We start from the raw sequence: 16,159 nt of genomic DNA, 5'->3' as shown, positions 1-16,159 counted from the left end.
TTTTGGTGCCCGTAAATGAAGACAACAGGAGGGTTTAATGCACTGGAAGTCTGAATACGGTTCCTAAGAGTGAGACTGATGCCGGTTAGGTTTAGCGTAGTGTTGCAGCTTGAAGACATCTCTTGTTTATCGTATTAAAATCAGCAGAGTGAGTGGAAGGAAAACGTACTTGTGCTGCTCGCTTTAAACTGATGAGACGATATGAGCCAAGCAGAGGAAGTGTCTGTTCGGTTTCACAGCGGCAATCAAATCAAACTCGGCAACGATTACGTAATCTACCATCCGCCAACTTCTTTGTCGTCAGCCTTATGTGTTGGACAGTATCAGTCTAGCCCCATAATCGCAGTATGTCTACATTTTCCAATCAAACCCACTTTTTAAAAATACTTTCTGTGGTTTTTGTCAGTCAGTGAGTAAATCTTTTGTTCAGGAAGTCTAATTGTGATAAGAATCTCTTGTAAAGGAAATGTCTTCAGAGCTGTTTGCTTAACAACAACAAGTCAGTCACACACTGGTACAAATGTTAACATATCAGTGTGTAGATCTTTTAGATGTCACCGAGGAATTAGTGTTTTTTTTGCATTTTGGTGCATAGTAGAGGACCGCAGCCTTTTCCAGTCAGGAGAAACCTTTGCAGCCAGCGTAAACCGTGATGTCTGCTCTGATAATCGGGTTGTTTACATCGCGCCTGGTTAGGATTTGTTAAAATGTTTTAGCAGCTTTTACTATAAAGCAGGGGTCACCAACTATATTTGCCAGAGGGCCAGAATTTTACCGGACAGTCACTTTGGGGGCCGGACCCTCAAACAAAAATTAAATAAAAATCGAATTTTGGCATAACATTATTATTTGATGTTTATTTTTTATATTTTTTCCATTTCATTACAAAACTGAAGGCATTTTTAGCCTTTATGAGTCAGTGCTCCTATCACCTGTACCACAGTCAACCACTAGGAGTGATAGAGATATTTTGCCTCATCTCAAGTCAACTTTATTCACAGAGCACTTGAAAAAGAAACACCGCAGAAGTGACAGGAAAAGGCCTCTTAACACGGGTAAAATGGCACTCTCTAAGGCCACGAAACGAAAAGTTGATGTGGAAAACAGATCCTTTAATAATGACTGGACTGACTGCTTTAATAGTGTGGACCACATGATATTTTCTCTTTGATCCTCACAATTTTGGAATCCGGTCGCGGGCCGGATTGGACGGTTCGGCGGGCCGTATTCGGCCCGCGGGCTGCCAGTTGATGATCACTGCTATAAAGGAATGAAAACATGGGTAAGATGATGGTTTGCAGATATAAGCGTTTACCATCCAGCCCTTTTCATAGAGCAATAGTGAAGTAATGAATCAAACCGCTCCATAGAAAGCGTTATTAAATAGTTCAGTAGTGTTTGCAGCAGCACAAACATACAGGAGAGTAGCCTAGCCGCGCTAGACAACCCACGGCAACGAATTTAATTCTCTGCCAGGGTCAACAACAAAAACGACAACAGTCGTTGAGCTCCATTAGCACCGACTCTGAATAATCTTTCTGTTAACATGTCTGTAATATACTTGAGCTTCACCCATTGACTGTATAAATAAGGCTTCACCGAACTACCGCATCCTCTGATTTCCTGCGCTCTATGAGCCTATTCGTTGCGCTGATTGGTTGTATACCTACCCGATTGCTGCAGAGGGATTTGATAGACAACCTTTTAGCCCGCCTCCCTCCCTGTCGAGCGTTCCTACACCCTTGTGCCTTCAGAACATGGGTCTAGCAGGGCTAGGCTAACAGGAGAGCTCAGTAAAGAACAAACCCTGCTTAGTATGAGAACCCAGTGTAAGGTTCTAGTTGGAGAAATGATGACGTTTTAGGAATGACACTCATTGTTTGATGCCTCTGTTTGTATGAGCACCACATTAAGACCTCCTGTGTGATTTCCAGCCTCAGACGCTCTGAGATGCTCACAGCTTCAGCAGATTTGTTCAGTTAACAATTACAAAGCATAAAACACTCTTCCTTCCTCCGTGCTTTACTGGAGCCTATACCTTTTCCTTCCTCTGCTGTGTAAACGGCACGGCTTTCTTCTATCATCGCATCACTCCAAAAACAATGGGGCCAAAAATAGCTCCTGTTATTGCAGTAAAGGAGGCAAATGAGCAGGCAGATACTGGAAGGTAGGCTGGAGTTCAGCAGCTAGAACGGAGAGGATGCAGCTCGCACATTGTGTTTTTCTTTTAGGTTGTAGTATCTGACCGTGTGTGTGTGTGTGCGTGTACGTTCAGCTCGTGCACGTTGTGAGGTAGGGCAGTTTGCCAGACAAATCCTAAGTGGCCTGGAAGGAAGAAGAGAGTAGAAAGACCAAATCTTACAAGAGAGAGAATGAGAAGAGCCTGAGGTGGGCTGTAAGACGGACAGAAAGAATGAGAATGCTGACGAGGCACAGAAACCCTGGGATACTAGTTTTTTTGTGCATTTTCTATCCTGCAGTCACACAAACACATATCCACCTCACTTTTCCCCAGACAGCCCTTACTCTGTTAGCCCTCCTGCTGTCTTCATTTACGGGCACCAAAAACGTTTCCTTGTCTGAAAAAAATCAAAAAATTCAGCAAAAAATTCCACAAATTTCTGAAAATTTGCAAAACCTTCAGGAAGAAATTTCCAATAATTCCTTAAAAGGTTCCCTTAAAAGTTTTTTTTTTTAAATCCCCCAAATTTTCAATAAAATTCTTGTAAATAGTTTCAAAAAATGAGTAAAAATCTTCCAAAAAATGAGTAAAAATATCTCAAGTGATTACATATATATCAGTAAAATGTCTGATATTTTCTTTAAGAACATTCACAAAAAAAATTTAACCAAAATCCAGCAAAATTCACTGGATTTGGTTGATTTTTATTTTAATGTTCTTAAGAAATATTTTTAATATTTCTTTTTTTCCACCAAAAAATGTTCAAAGATTTCCTAAAAATGTTTAAAACGTGGACAGACATTTCACTGTAAAAATAGATTTTTTTCCCACATTTTCAAACTTTAAAACGGTTTAATTTTGACACACAGGACGACACGAGGGTTAAAACTCATTGATACTTGGTGCCAGTTTATCAATAACATATCTCACAGAGGAAAATGTTGCACTTTAATGCTACATCATCCTCTTTTGTCCATCTCCAGCTCCATATTTATCATCAATATTTATTCTGCATTAATATCCTATGGTCTACTTGAGATGTTACCACAGAGATAGCAGAGAGCGGTGTCTCACTGGGGGAGGGAGGAGGCTCTGACAGAGAAGTACACATTCTGGAGAGTCATTCAACGTGGAGTGTTTGGACAGCTGACTGGCACAGCCCTCATTCACAGCAGTCGAGTGACCAGGAACAGAACGGGCTGTCAGAAGCAAAGGGTTCGGCAACAATAAATCAAAACTTCACCGAAGATTACCTCTCCTCCCCAGTAGCAACCGGAACAAGACGAGCAAATGTGTCCTGAAGCTGCACTGATTTAATTACACGGCGCCGTCGTGAGCCTTATTACAAATATGTTTCCGGTATACAAATACCAGAACGGACTTTGAAAATTTGCATTTCCAAAATGGCTCAATGCCCGAGGCCAAGTACACTCTGAACACCCACGCTGGGCAGAGTCAACAGGAGAAGCCATCTACAACTGCAGGGAGAAATGATACGGGACATAAAAGAGACTCACAGGTTTAAAAAAAGAAGGAAAGACAAGCTGCACTTTAACGTGTTAAGACGAGAAACAACACAGAGGCAGGTAGTCAGAGCAACGCCAGGTAAAGTACGAGAATAAAACCTGTGACGTAAAGCGAACACATTAATAGTTTGATGCACCCTGGGATTAACACGCACAGACGCAAACTGATAAATAACATACAGTCCAGCTTTAGGCATCCTGAAGTGACCAAACCATTTCAAAAGAATGTCTGCGAATCCTTTTTTTTTTTTATTTACGACATTTGATTAGCATTTCTTTTTATTTGTCCCTCTACCCAGCTAAGATACTGCTACATCTGATCATCTGTCACAAAAAGACAGAAAAAACCCAGAAATATGTGCAAAGAATTACAGATTTTAGAATGCAAGGAATTTACTGGAAAAAAAAAAAAAGTGCTTTAACTTTAACTCCAGGCCCAAAGAGAGCTCTGCATTGCTGCTCGTATCCCTGATAAACCAAAGAAGGTGAATATTTGTCTAAACTGAGATGAACTTGTGATAAACAAACACCATTTTCAAATCCCAATACCATGTTTCACAGAGCACAGCAGGTTATGAACAGACAAGTAGATCAAAGATAAACAGTAAATGTGAAGGCAGCGATAAGCAAAGAACTGCAAATCAAGAATCATTTTGTGAAATCTGCCAACGACACATAGAGACACGTGTTGGAGATACAAAAACTGCAAATATAGAATACAAAACAACAGAAATAAACACTCTGTTTTAGAGTTATTATTCCCTTACTCGCTGTCAGAGTATTCATTCATTTTTAGCATCCAAAATAATCACCAGTTTGCAGTCTTCTTTTTGTCTTACTGCTGCACATTTTGGCGTGTTCCCGTCACCAGAACGGAGCGACACCATCAGACTCTATCCTGTCAACTGTATGCAAGTGGCCTGGCATGTGTGTGCGCACGCCAATGTGCACGTGACAAACAAAATGAGGAGCCACTCATAAAAACAGCACAGCAGTTCAATAGCCCTACGAGAGGTCAAACCCTCTACAGGGAGCCTTTAAGCTGCAGCGTGCTGAGCTCTGTCTGCCATTCACCTTTAAATAGCAGCATCAGTGACGCTCACAGGCCTTTTTCATCATGATAAGAAACCACAGGTAAATACAAGAATGATGAATTCACTTCCTGTTTCAGCCCCAGCGGCCTGGTTTTGTGCCGTCACATTCGCATAGCGAGCTTAAATGCAGCATGGTGAATGTTGAGTGAAAAGAACTCCTTCTAAATGGACTATTGGTCATCCTTGCAAATTCCCTCTGAATCCTCAGTACTATTCCAATGTAAAGTCAAACATTAAAAGCCCACAATCACGCTCACATTTGTGCCTATAGTCCATGGGCCCAGACCCAACATGTCCAGTACCGGTACCACTCCAGGTGACCAATTCTTTCTGGTATTTTTAACTAGCTATATGCCTCTAGTTTACATTTTGATGTGATAGCCACTGCAGACTCACTGCTGAATAAATGTTATCACTGGTTTAATGGACATGATGAAAGGGTCTGAGCCTGAAGTCAAACTGGATAGGATTATTCCTCATTATGAAAAATAAGAAAAGCCTCACATCATCATCTGTGTTCATAACTTTACAACACAGGACAATATGACAACAAACTGGAGTCTGAGATTTGGCTGCTATGGTGACAAGACTGTCTGTGACAACAACAAGAAACAGAATGACAAAGTAAGGTACAAAACAACAAAAACAAGACACAAAATGACAATAATGAGACACAAAAAGACAGAAACAAGACAGAAAAAGTCAAAGCAAGACACAAAAAGACAAAAACAAGAGACAAAACGACAAAAACAAGACAGAAAAAGAGAGAAACAAGACACAAAATGACAAAGCAAGGGACAAAACAGCAACAACAAGACACAAAACGACAAAAACAAGACACAAAATGACAATAACAAGACACAAAAAGACAAAAACAGGACACAAAATGACAGAAACAAGTCAGAAAAAGACAGAAACAAGACAAAGATGACAAAGCAAGGCACCAAACAACAAAAACAAGACACAAAAAGTCAAACCAAGACACAAAATGACAGAAACAAGACACAGAATGACAAAGCAAGGTACAAAACGACAAGACACAAAACGACGAAGGAAGACATAAAACACCAAAAACAAGACAAAAAACAACAGAAATGAGACACAAAATAACAAAACAAATTGACCAAAACAAATAAGCATAAAAAGAAAGTACAGACAAACAAGAAATGCATTCATCTGGGTCTGATGATTAATCATAATATATTACTCTTTCTCAAACAGTTTTATTTATTGACTCATATTAGAACTGATGTTTGCATACGATGACATTTAAATGAATACAGTGGTTATGGTGAATGTGACCGTTTCACTAATAATTCAATTCAATTCAATTCAATTCAATATACTTTATTGTCCCACTTGGGGAAATTTGTCTTGGACTCAGAGCTGTGCTACCAGTATTGGACAAAAAACACATAAAAACAATATTGCACATAAGACACATAAAAAAAAACAATATTGAGCATAAAACACATAAATCAGTATTGCACATAAAACACATAAAAAAAATAAAAAATAAGTGATAAAGCCGCCAGTGTGGAAAGGCTCTTACATCTTAATGTACCTACAATAACAACGCACATTTTAGCACCACTTAGGTTTGGTCACCTGAGACGGCTCCGATACTACGAGCGCCTAATTTTACCTTACGTGATCATCGCTGTGTCTCGTGACATTTACGTCAGATTAAACAGGGTCTGCTCTCAGTAGCGCTGATTGGACCGCTGCATTGTATCAACAGGTTCTGCAGAAATGAGGCAATAATCTCTGTGGGCCTTAACTTATCACACACACACTTCCATCTGACCATCTGACCAGCCTGCAGCTTGTGTTCACATTCACCGGACTCCATTTAAAGGAAAGCATTTCATCAAGCTGATAAGCTCCACAGTAATCACAACATGAAGCCTTTGCTTGGAATTTATCTAAAGGCTGCAATTATTTACACACTGCTGATAACAAGTCACTAAGGCCCATATCCCTGCCCACGCGGACCGGGTTAGTCCTGGTGTTGTGAGCGCTCAGCCTCAGGCACAAGTGGAACACAGACACATGTGTAATATTCCCAGATGTTTGACGGGACATGTGGAAGACCTTCATGTTTGTGTGGGAAGCAGAATGCAGCTGAATGGTTTATTATGTAGAAGTGTTCCACCTGGTGCTGCAAAGTGACCGGGCATAACAGCAGAAAACATCAAAAATAATTACAGAAAACAAACATTTGATATGGAAACTGAATGTTGACTGGAAACAATATATTTTTCAAGATTCCCTCCTCACAATTATCAAAAGTCTCCTGGGGTGAGAATCTATGGAAGCCGGTTTATGCCACTTAAAAAAAAATGCAATCTCATAATTATGGCTTACTATCTCACAATTATGACTAATTATCTCATAATTCTGATTAAATGCCTCAGAATTATGACTTAATATCTCAATTATGAGATATAAACTCAGAATTATGACTTAAAATCTCATAATTTTGACTTAACATCTTAATTATGAGATATAAACTCGGAATTATGACTTAAAATCCCATAATTATGGCTTAATACCTCATAATGATTTTATATCTCATAATTATGAGATACAAACTCATAATTAGGACTTTATACCTGTTAAATATGATTTCATATATCATAATTCTGACTTAATATCCCATAATTATGACTTTCTATCTCATAATTCTGACTTAACATCTCATATTTATGACTTACTGGAAGAGAGGAGATGAGGACTGGCTACAGGTTTGCAAAGCTGCTACACCTGTGCTAATGTGTGCCTTAAAACACCTGACACAACCGGTGGAGACACACGTTTCCCGTTCATTCCAGCCCGCTGAACGGAGCCTGAACGGTCCGAGGTGAGCAGCAACACCTGCTCTCTGACGACACACGTCAGCTCGATGTCTGCCAGGCAGGTAACCAGGCCCTGTCCGGGAAAACCGGCCGCAGAAACCCCACATCACACCTCGTGTTTGTGCAGCAAACCTCACCTTTGCCGTTCTGCCATGCCGTGTACCAGGAGAGGCTGAGGAAAGACGTGAAGAAAATAATCGCAGTGGCCACAGTTCCATTTCTGAGCCTCATCTCATTTCAGCGATGCCTCTCCTCGGCTGAGTGTCGGTCGGGGACCTCGGAGCTGCCGTCGCCTCCCTCCGTCCGTCCGTCTCTGTGTGGCTTCAGGATGGTGAGACGGGCGTAGGCGCGGGCATATGGGCGCGACAAACGGTAACCCGCTCCAGTTTAGCCGGACTGGTGCGCTGACGGAGAGGGGCGGATGGAGGGGGGGAGTGCACGGCGTCTCGGTGCGTGTTTTCTGCTCGTTGCTGCTCCCGCTGCTGTACCGCCCTACAAGTCGTTAGTTATCGTGACTAACGCGGCTTTACATGGTCGGCTAACGCAGAAAAAGCTCGGCGCCGATACGACCCATGGTGGTGTTTCAGCTACAAGTTCCGAGTCGGAGGCATTTCAAGCGGCGGATCCTCGGGATAGGCTGCTGGCTCTCTGACGGCGTCCGGAAAGATACGCCTCAAATCACGTTGATTCCACTTCCAACCGGCAACAGATGAACAACAAAACCACAAGCAGGGTGTCGCTAACTCGTCGAGCCTCAAGTTATTTTTTTTAACCTGTCGTGGTAGCCGATCGACCCGCTTTGACTGCGACACAGTTAGCCAGTTAGCTGCCGAGCTAGCATTAAGTTGAAACTCCGCCGGGGTCCGTCAACCTGCGAGCACCGAGATTCTCTGTCGTCTGTGGTCGAGTAGTTTGGGTTCACTTCCGTTCACAAGCGGCCTAAAACAAATTCGTGCTTTCAGACATTACACCCAGCTAACCGTCACCCTCAAACCAACCAGCAGCGTCCACCTGTCAAGTCAGCCGGTGTTACTAACGGCTCCTCCGCTGGGACTTTCAAAATACAGCAGATATCCATGTTTACTACTCATGGCTGGATACAGTTATTGGAGCAAATAGAAATGATCGATTACGTAGGGCCAATCCATGCTACCCTTTAACTGTGTTATAGATATCGAGTAAAGGATGGTGGAGATTTTTCTCTATCATTTTCAAGTCAATTCAGTCCGAATTTGAATCACATTTAGGTTAAATCATTCTGAATTTGATATAAGTTCACATTGATTTGATCTGAATTTTAATTTCAATTATATTTGGATTGATTCAGTGTGAATTTCAATCATATTTAGACTGAAGCATCCCAAATTTGATTCAAGCTGATTTTGTCTGAATTTGAATCGGTTTCAGGTTGATTCAGTGCTTTTGAATCATATCTAGTTTGAATAATTCTGAATGTGATTCAAATTCAAGTTGATTTAATCTGAATTTGAATTAAAATTATATTGGGGTTGATTCACTGTGAATTTGAATCATATTTAGGTTGAATCATTCTGAATTTGATTCAAGTTAATTTGATCTGAATTTGAATCACATTCAGATGTTCAGGCATAAAGTTTGAATTTCTGAGTCAAACTTAATGTGCTCTTTATGACTGATGTTGAATAAACATCTGATTGTTAACCCTAACGGACACCGAATCATTTTTTGATTCTACCCTTCTCTATTAAACACTCAGTCTAAGTTACACTTTTGCTATTTACATACTGAAATAATGAAACCATAATTATTCCAGCATCATCTAAAATTCATCTACATCAACACTTTGAGCTGAAACTTTTTTTTTCGTGCTGTGACATATTTCACATGAGATGCTAGATAATTTAATTAAAATTTTGAATGCACAACCTCCACATACTTACCTTTAAATTAAGTCTCACTTTCTGCTGAAATACATCTAAACTTCCGAATAAATGTGAAATTAAGCAATAAAACATCCCCAGAATGTTGTAATGTTTATGAAGTGCTCCAAATTCTAAAAATAAACACAATATACTCTAAACTATGTGCTGTTTGCAGATGTTTTTACCTTGTTCAGTGTTACCTTATGCACATATTTTAATGTAAATATTGATAAGAACTTGAAACCATATTGTGGTGGGGCAGAAATGGGCTTCCATAGCATCAAGTGTTTTTCTCTGGTAAAATGTCCTTGCGGTGTTTTCCTTTGGCTTAATGACACATGTTGAGTGAACTCAGCAGTCAGCACCATGTCAGAGTGTTTTCTCTGTAAAACTGCGGTGTTGCAATGACAGTTTCAGAAACACGGAGTCAGACTTCCTGGATTTGACACCAAGTAAACCTTATCCTGTCAGCTTGCAGCGGGGGGGGTTTCCTATTCTTCTTCCTCAGAATCGATTTCCAGTTCCAACATGTATGACTGGATTAACACAGTACTACAACTTGTCATTGTACAGTGAGAAGTTGTTTTTTCGGCCAAAATTGGAGATGAGCTGAGGCACCAGCGTAGAGTTAAATGAATGCTTTCATTGGTAAAACGTTAAAATACATCATTTTGGTGCGTTGCGATGAGATTTTAGGGGTTTAATCAACAACCGGAGAGCAACATACTGACATATTGCACCACAATTAGCTTCAAATTAATTGTGATGTCAGAAATTGTGCTTGTTGGCCCTTCCTTGGAAATGACACCGAATAAACTCTCCACCGTCGGCTGATGAAGGTGAAAACATCTCACTATTCTGCACAGATACCATTCACCGTTGTAAATCCTTAACATGCACCTGCAGGAACAACAAGAAAAGCATATTACTGACTGGGGTTGGGTTAGCTTCATTGTCTTATTAATGCCATCCTCTCGCTCTGGAATGCAATGCAGCCTCTTTTTTTTTTTATTGTGTTGCTGATTTGAAGCTTCATCTAGAAGTAAATCACTGGCATTAGATCCATGTCAACAAGTGAAGAACCTAGAAAGCATCTTTGACTCAAATGTCAGGTTTTATCCTCATATCAGAAATATAATCATAATTGCATTTTAACATTTGAAGAATGCTGCCAGAGTCCAAGCATTTCTCTCTCAATCCAATCCCCATCATTACATGCTTTTATAACCTGCAGGGTCGGCCTCTGTCCTGCTCAGTTATCTGGAAGAACTTATCTCAACTTCAGCTGCACGTGTGCTGACCAAGACCAGCAGTGAGACGTCACATTACACCAAAACCTCTGCACTGGATATCTGTGTGATTATGAACACATTTTAAGATTCTGTCATCAGTTTGAACCCTCGTGTCGTCCTGCGGGTCGAATTGGCCCGTTTTAAAGTTTATAAATGTGGGAAAAAATGTATATTTTCACAGTGAAAACTTCCACATTTTCAACATTTTTGGGAAAGTTTTTTGTTGGAAAAAAACAAATGTTAAAAAAATATTTCTTTAAGAACATTCAGAAAAAAAATCAACCAAAAATCAAGCGATTTTTATGAGAATGTTCTTAAAGAAAATATTAGAAGTTTCACTGATATATATGGAATCATTTTAGATATTTTTAGGATTATTTTTTGGAAGATTTTTATTATTTTTTGAAAATATTTACAATTTTTTTAAAATTATTTTTTACATTTTTTTTTTTGCCAAATTTGGGGATTTTTTAAAAATAAAACTTTAAAGGGAAACTTTTAAGGAGTTTTTGGAATTTTCTTCCTGAAGATTTTTGCAAATTTTTTGCTGAATTTTTGGATTTTTTTCAGAGAAGGGAACAAAATATTTTTTTAGTGCCTGTAAATGAAGACAACAGGAGGGTTAAAGCTCCTAATGGTCCCACGTATTTATGGGATTTTCTTTTGTTCTATGAACCCTCTAAAATCCTGGCCTTTATCTTTTGTTTGTATGGTCCATATTTTAATTGATTCTACTGATCCATTTCATTCTTATCAGTAGTTGTCTTCTTCCGAATAGACTTTTGTGCACCACTTTCTTGTAGAAACTTTAGATTTATTCAGCCTAACTCAAAAAACTGCTGCCACTGAGCCGAGACTGACATAATTCAAGGTTAATTTTCACCAGCAGCTGAGTCTAAGGACTTCACCAGAATGTTTTCTGAGTCTCTGCTGAGCCCATCTTCATCCTACATGTAAGAAGTGCACCATCTAGTGGATGTGCGGCATTGATGTAGATGTTATTTGTACAATCTGTTCCATCACAGGGGTCCAAACAGCAAATGTCAGAGCATTCAAATGAGAAATCTTTAAACACGAGACACATCTTCACATCTGAAGATCAGGTTCAAAAACGCTCCTTTTGCACCAGAGTCTGTCTTGAACTATGCATGCATACACTGCGCTCTTATGTGTTTTCAGACATATGGGCCAGATAACACATGTAGATATGATATCATGCTTTATTTGACCAACAGTACATACATAATATCAGAGCAAATTACAAATTTAGGAGCTTGTTTTTGACTTTGGAAACAGCAGCTGACCAAACAGTCTCATCTCAAGGTATATTCTGGAAGCTTTCAGTCCTGGAAGTTGGAAGTTCAAGCGCTCAGAAAAATATGGAAATCTGAACTTAAAAAAAGTAATGTGACATGATCGAAGCTCTAGAACCACTTTTAAATGCACCCTGAGCTGAGATTGCAGTCTGGGTATTGACCTATTTCCACTCACAGCTGCTACTGTGCTGCTGATTTTTATTCATTTTTACAATAACCTGAGTCATGTAACTTTAAGCAACAAACATGATCTTCATTCACATTTTTGTCCCAACGTGAAAAAATAACGGTCAGGAGTGTTGACATTTTAGTTCCCTTTCAATATTCATACAGTAAAAGTATGCTCAATAACTGGGTGTGTTAATATTTATTTTTCAAACGGCACACATATCCTAATCCAAACCCATAACATTATAATCAGCCTTTAATAAAATGATATACATACATTCACACGTCAAACAAAGAAGACTGATTAAATGATCTCGTGTAACAAGCTGGAATTTAGTTTTTAAATAAGCAGCTGTGAAGAACATTCATTCTCGCAAATGAAATTAGCAACAGTCTCTTTTAAAAAAGTGAAATATTCTTTGCTGTGAGAATCTCCCACCTTACTGGAGCGATATCTGTAATGCAGACGATGCAGGAAAGGAGGGATATCTCAGAAAGGCGTCGCTTTGAAGTAGTCCTCCAGTGGAATGAGCGATACTCCTCCGAACCAGTCCTGCAGCCACACCTGGATCAGCTCCAGCTTCATGAAGAACCACTTGTGTCCCACTGGCCATTTAGCCATCACAGGATGTCTACAAAAAAACAGGGCAACGCTCAAAGTTACATGCACCAAATGTCGCTTTTCTGTGTTTCACATCTGAATTAAGCCTCGTGTCAAAATTGACCCGTTTTAAAGTTTAAAAATGTGGAAAAATATATATATTTTCACAGTGAAACTTGTGATGTCCACATTCTCAACATTTTTGGAAAATCTTTGAACATTTTATGGTGGAAAAAAGAAATGTTAAAAATATTTATTAAGATCATTCACATAAAAATCAATTTGATTTTTTGTGAATGTTCTTAAAGAAAATATTAGAAGTTTTAGTGATATATATGTAGTCACTTTAAATATTTTTAGGATTTTTATTTGAAGATTTTTACTCATTTTTTTAAAAAAAATTTCTTGCCAAGTTTGTGGGATTTTTAAAAAAATAATAGTTTTAAGGGATTTTTTGATGATACATTTTCACAGTGAAAAATTCCACATTTTCGACATTTTTGGAAAATTTTAGAACATTTTTTGGTAGAAAAAAATATTTTTAAAAAAATGTTTCTTTAAGAAAATCAACCAAAATCCAGCGAATTTCATTAGATTTCGGTAGATTTTTATGTGAATGTTCTGAAAGAAAGTATTAAAAGCTTTACTGATATATATGTAATCATTTTAGATATTTTTAGGATTTTTTTGAAAAATTTTACTCATTTTTTTGGAAAATATTTACAAGAATTTTGTTGCCAAATTTCGGGGATTTTTTTTTAAAATAAAACTTTTAAGGGAAACTTTTAGGGAATTATTGGAATTTTCTTCCTGGCAGTTTTGCAAATTTTATTTAATTTTTGGCTGAATGTTTGGATTTTTTTGACAAGGAAACAATATTTTTTCGTGCCGTAAAAGACAACAACAGGAGTGTCAATGCAGTCTTACAACCACAGCCACCACTGGATCAGTTACCTCGAGAACATCGCTTCCTTTGCAAACGTGAGCTCCTCTGGCGCCACTTCCACCATCTTCCCCGTTAGCGTCAGTCGAGCACATCTGGGGTCCTCTGGATCATACGCCATTTGCCTTGAAACACAGTGCAACACACAGCAGGAGCTTTTCATTGTGCTAGCATCACTTTCTTTTCTCCTGTCACACCTTAGCTCCTTCCAGCAAGAATAAAAGAAAAAGATGTGAGGAAGAGAAACAAGAACTGAGAAAATTAGAAATCCTTCACTACAGAGCATCAGTCTTGAGTTACTAATGATGTCCTGCACAGCTGTATCACCTGTCAGATCAAACCACATTCTGCCACTTTACATAAGACTTCCTGTGTTTCCCTGCTCCAAGCTCCTCCAGAAGCCTCCTCCTCTCCTTCAGGTGAATTTAAGCAATTAGAAGATGAGTGGGAGCGATTACTAGATCACAGAAGGAGAGCATAAGTGAGCAGACTGAAAAGAGTTTTATGTAGCAAACTGCCCAGGAGCCCTAAAAGCCCCAGGATTAATGCATGTCAACTGCTTCGTGTTTGTTTATTACACTAAAAAAATTCCAGATCAGCAGACATGATAAAGTCCGCAGCATGAGGGCTGCTTCACTGCTGTATCCTGAGGCCGTGTGTTCAAAAAGGTTCTGTTTTCAATAAGACTTTCATTGTTTCAGTTATTCCACAGAGAATGTTCCTTCTGTCAAAATAAGATATAAAATATTTCAGCACAGAAAAAAACAAACTAATTTACCTGCAGAATTCTCCCTCGGCCTCGGAGAAGGTGAGCGAAGCGTACGGGTTCTTCTTCAGGTCTGACACAGTGTTGTCCATCGGAGTCACGTAAAAATAGATCACTCCGGTGCTGTTGTCCAGCGGTCCATCGCTGACGGAGAAAACGTTCCCAAAGGGGAGACCTTTGATCTGAGAGAAAAGGAAAAACAGGATGTTACCAAAGACATCTTCCTAAAGAGAAAATCCAATGAAGCGCCTGTCGCTCTGAATCGTTTTTTCCCCCCAGAGGAAATAATAAAGAGAAAGCAGAACGTCAAAGAAGGCCCTCTGTGCCATTTCAACCCTCCTGTTGTCCCCATTTACAGGCACCAAAGAAAATTGTTCTCTTGTCTGAAAAAAATACAAAACCTGAGCAAAAAAATCCCCCAAATTTATAACAATTTGCAAAATCTTGAGGAAGAAAATTCCTTAAAAGTTTCCCTTAAAATTTTTATTTCTAAAAAAATCACAAATTTGGCAAGAAATAAAGATTTAAAAATAAAAAAGTAAATATTTTCAAGAAATTAATAAAAAATCTTCCAAAAAATTCTAAAAATATCCAAAGTGATTCCATATATATCAGTAAAACTTCTAATATTTTCTTTAAGAACATTCACATAAAAATCAACCAAAATCCAGTGAAATTTCCTGAATTTTGGTTGATTTTTGTGTGTGAATGTTGTTAAAGAAACATTTTTAACATTTCTTTTTTCCTTTAAAAAATGTTCAAAAATATCCCAAAAATGTTGAAAATGTGGACATCAGAAGTTTCACTGTGAAAATATATATTTTTCCCCACATTTTCAAACTTTAAAACTGGTCAATTTGAGCCTCTGGACAACGTAAATTAATTCTGTAAACACCAGTAAATCAGGTGTGTGTCACCTTGTCCAGGGTGGAGATGGTGGCCAGGTGTCCCCAGTCGCTGTAGTGGGAGATGTATCTGGCGGTCCTGGCGGTCTCCTGGTGCGGAGGAGGAGAGCCTCCTGCGGACTTCTTCACCTTCTCCAGCCGGTAGGAGAAGAGGCGAGAGGACAGCCGAGCCACGCCGTCGCTCTCGGGCTTGACCAGCTCCCCGGGGCTCTCCACGCCGTCTCCCAGGACGTCTGGGGACGGGTACGCCTGCTTCCACAGCCCCGCTCCGTCCACCAGCAGCGCCGGGGCCACCTCCTCCGACAGGTCCGCGTCCTCCACCACGTCGTTGGAGGTCACCGCCCAGGACACGGAGCTCCGCAGGGTGTAGCCCCGGCTCAGGGCAAGGCAGCAGGCCAGCAGGGCCAGCGGGGCCAGTGGGGAGCAGCGGGGCTTCATGTCAGAGAGCTGGGGGAAAGGCCGTCCTCATCTCCCTGGCTGTCAGACTCACGTGTCGGTGCTTTCATAACACGAGCTCTCTGCTGCCGTGGAGCCTCCAGCGACCCCTGCTGGTGGAACAGGGGGGATTGTTTTATAACCTGCATGCTGAGGCTGTTCCCCACATGAA

The 16,159-nt window shown here is 39.8% G+C and overlaps 2 protein-coding genes across 2 annotated transcripts in view; both read right to left on the bottom strand.

Moving 5' to 3' along the window:
- The window catches only part of mgat4a (alpha-1,3-mannosyl-glycoprotein 4-beta-N-acetylglucosaminyltransferase A), a 51,613-nt gene extending 42,817 nt beyond the window's left edge, over nucleotides 1-8,796 (bottom strand). The window contains exon 1 of the mRNA XM_051958500.1: nucleotides 7,798-8,796. Coding sequence (XP_051814460.1) covers nucleotides 7,798-7,891 — 94 coding nt within the window. The 5' untranslated portion in view covers nucleotides 7,892-8,796. The remainder of the gene's footprint in view (nucleotides 1-7,797) is intronic.
- Nucleotides 8,797-12,055: 3,259 nt separating this feature from the next.
- On the bottom strand, nucleotides 12,056-16,091 carry creg2 (cellular repressor of E1A-stimulated genes 2). Its single transcript, XM_022207031.2, has 4 exons — nucleotides 15,565-16,091; nucleotides 14,660-14,829; nucleotides 13,893-14,006; nucleotides 12,056-12,969 (listed from the first exon to the last, which is right to left on the bottom strand). The coding sequence occupies exons 1-4, from the start codon at nucleotides 15,988-15,990 to the stop codon at nucleotides 12,828-12,830; spliced, it is 852 nt and encodes a 283-aa protein (XP_022062723.2). The 5' UTR covers nucleotides 15,991-16,091; the 3' UTR covers nucleotides 12,056-12,827.
- Nucleotides 16,092-16,159: the final 68 nt, after the last annotated feature.

Source organism: Acanthochromis polyacanthus, chromosome 14 (assembly GCF_021347895.1).
Source record: "Acanthochromis polyacanthus isolate Apoly-LR-REF ecotype Palm Island chromosome 14, KAUST_Apoly_ChrSc, whole genome shotgun sequence".
NCBI classification, from domain to species: domain Eukaryota; kingdom Metazoa; phylum Chordata; class Actinopteri; family Pomacentridae; genus Acanthochromis; species Acanthochromis polyacanthus.
This window is presented reverse-complemented; position numbering and strand designations above follow the sequence as displayed.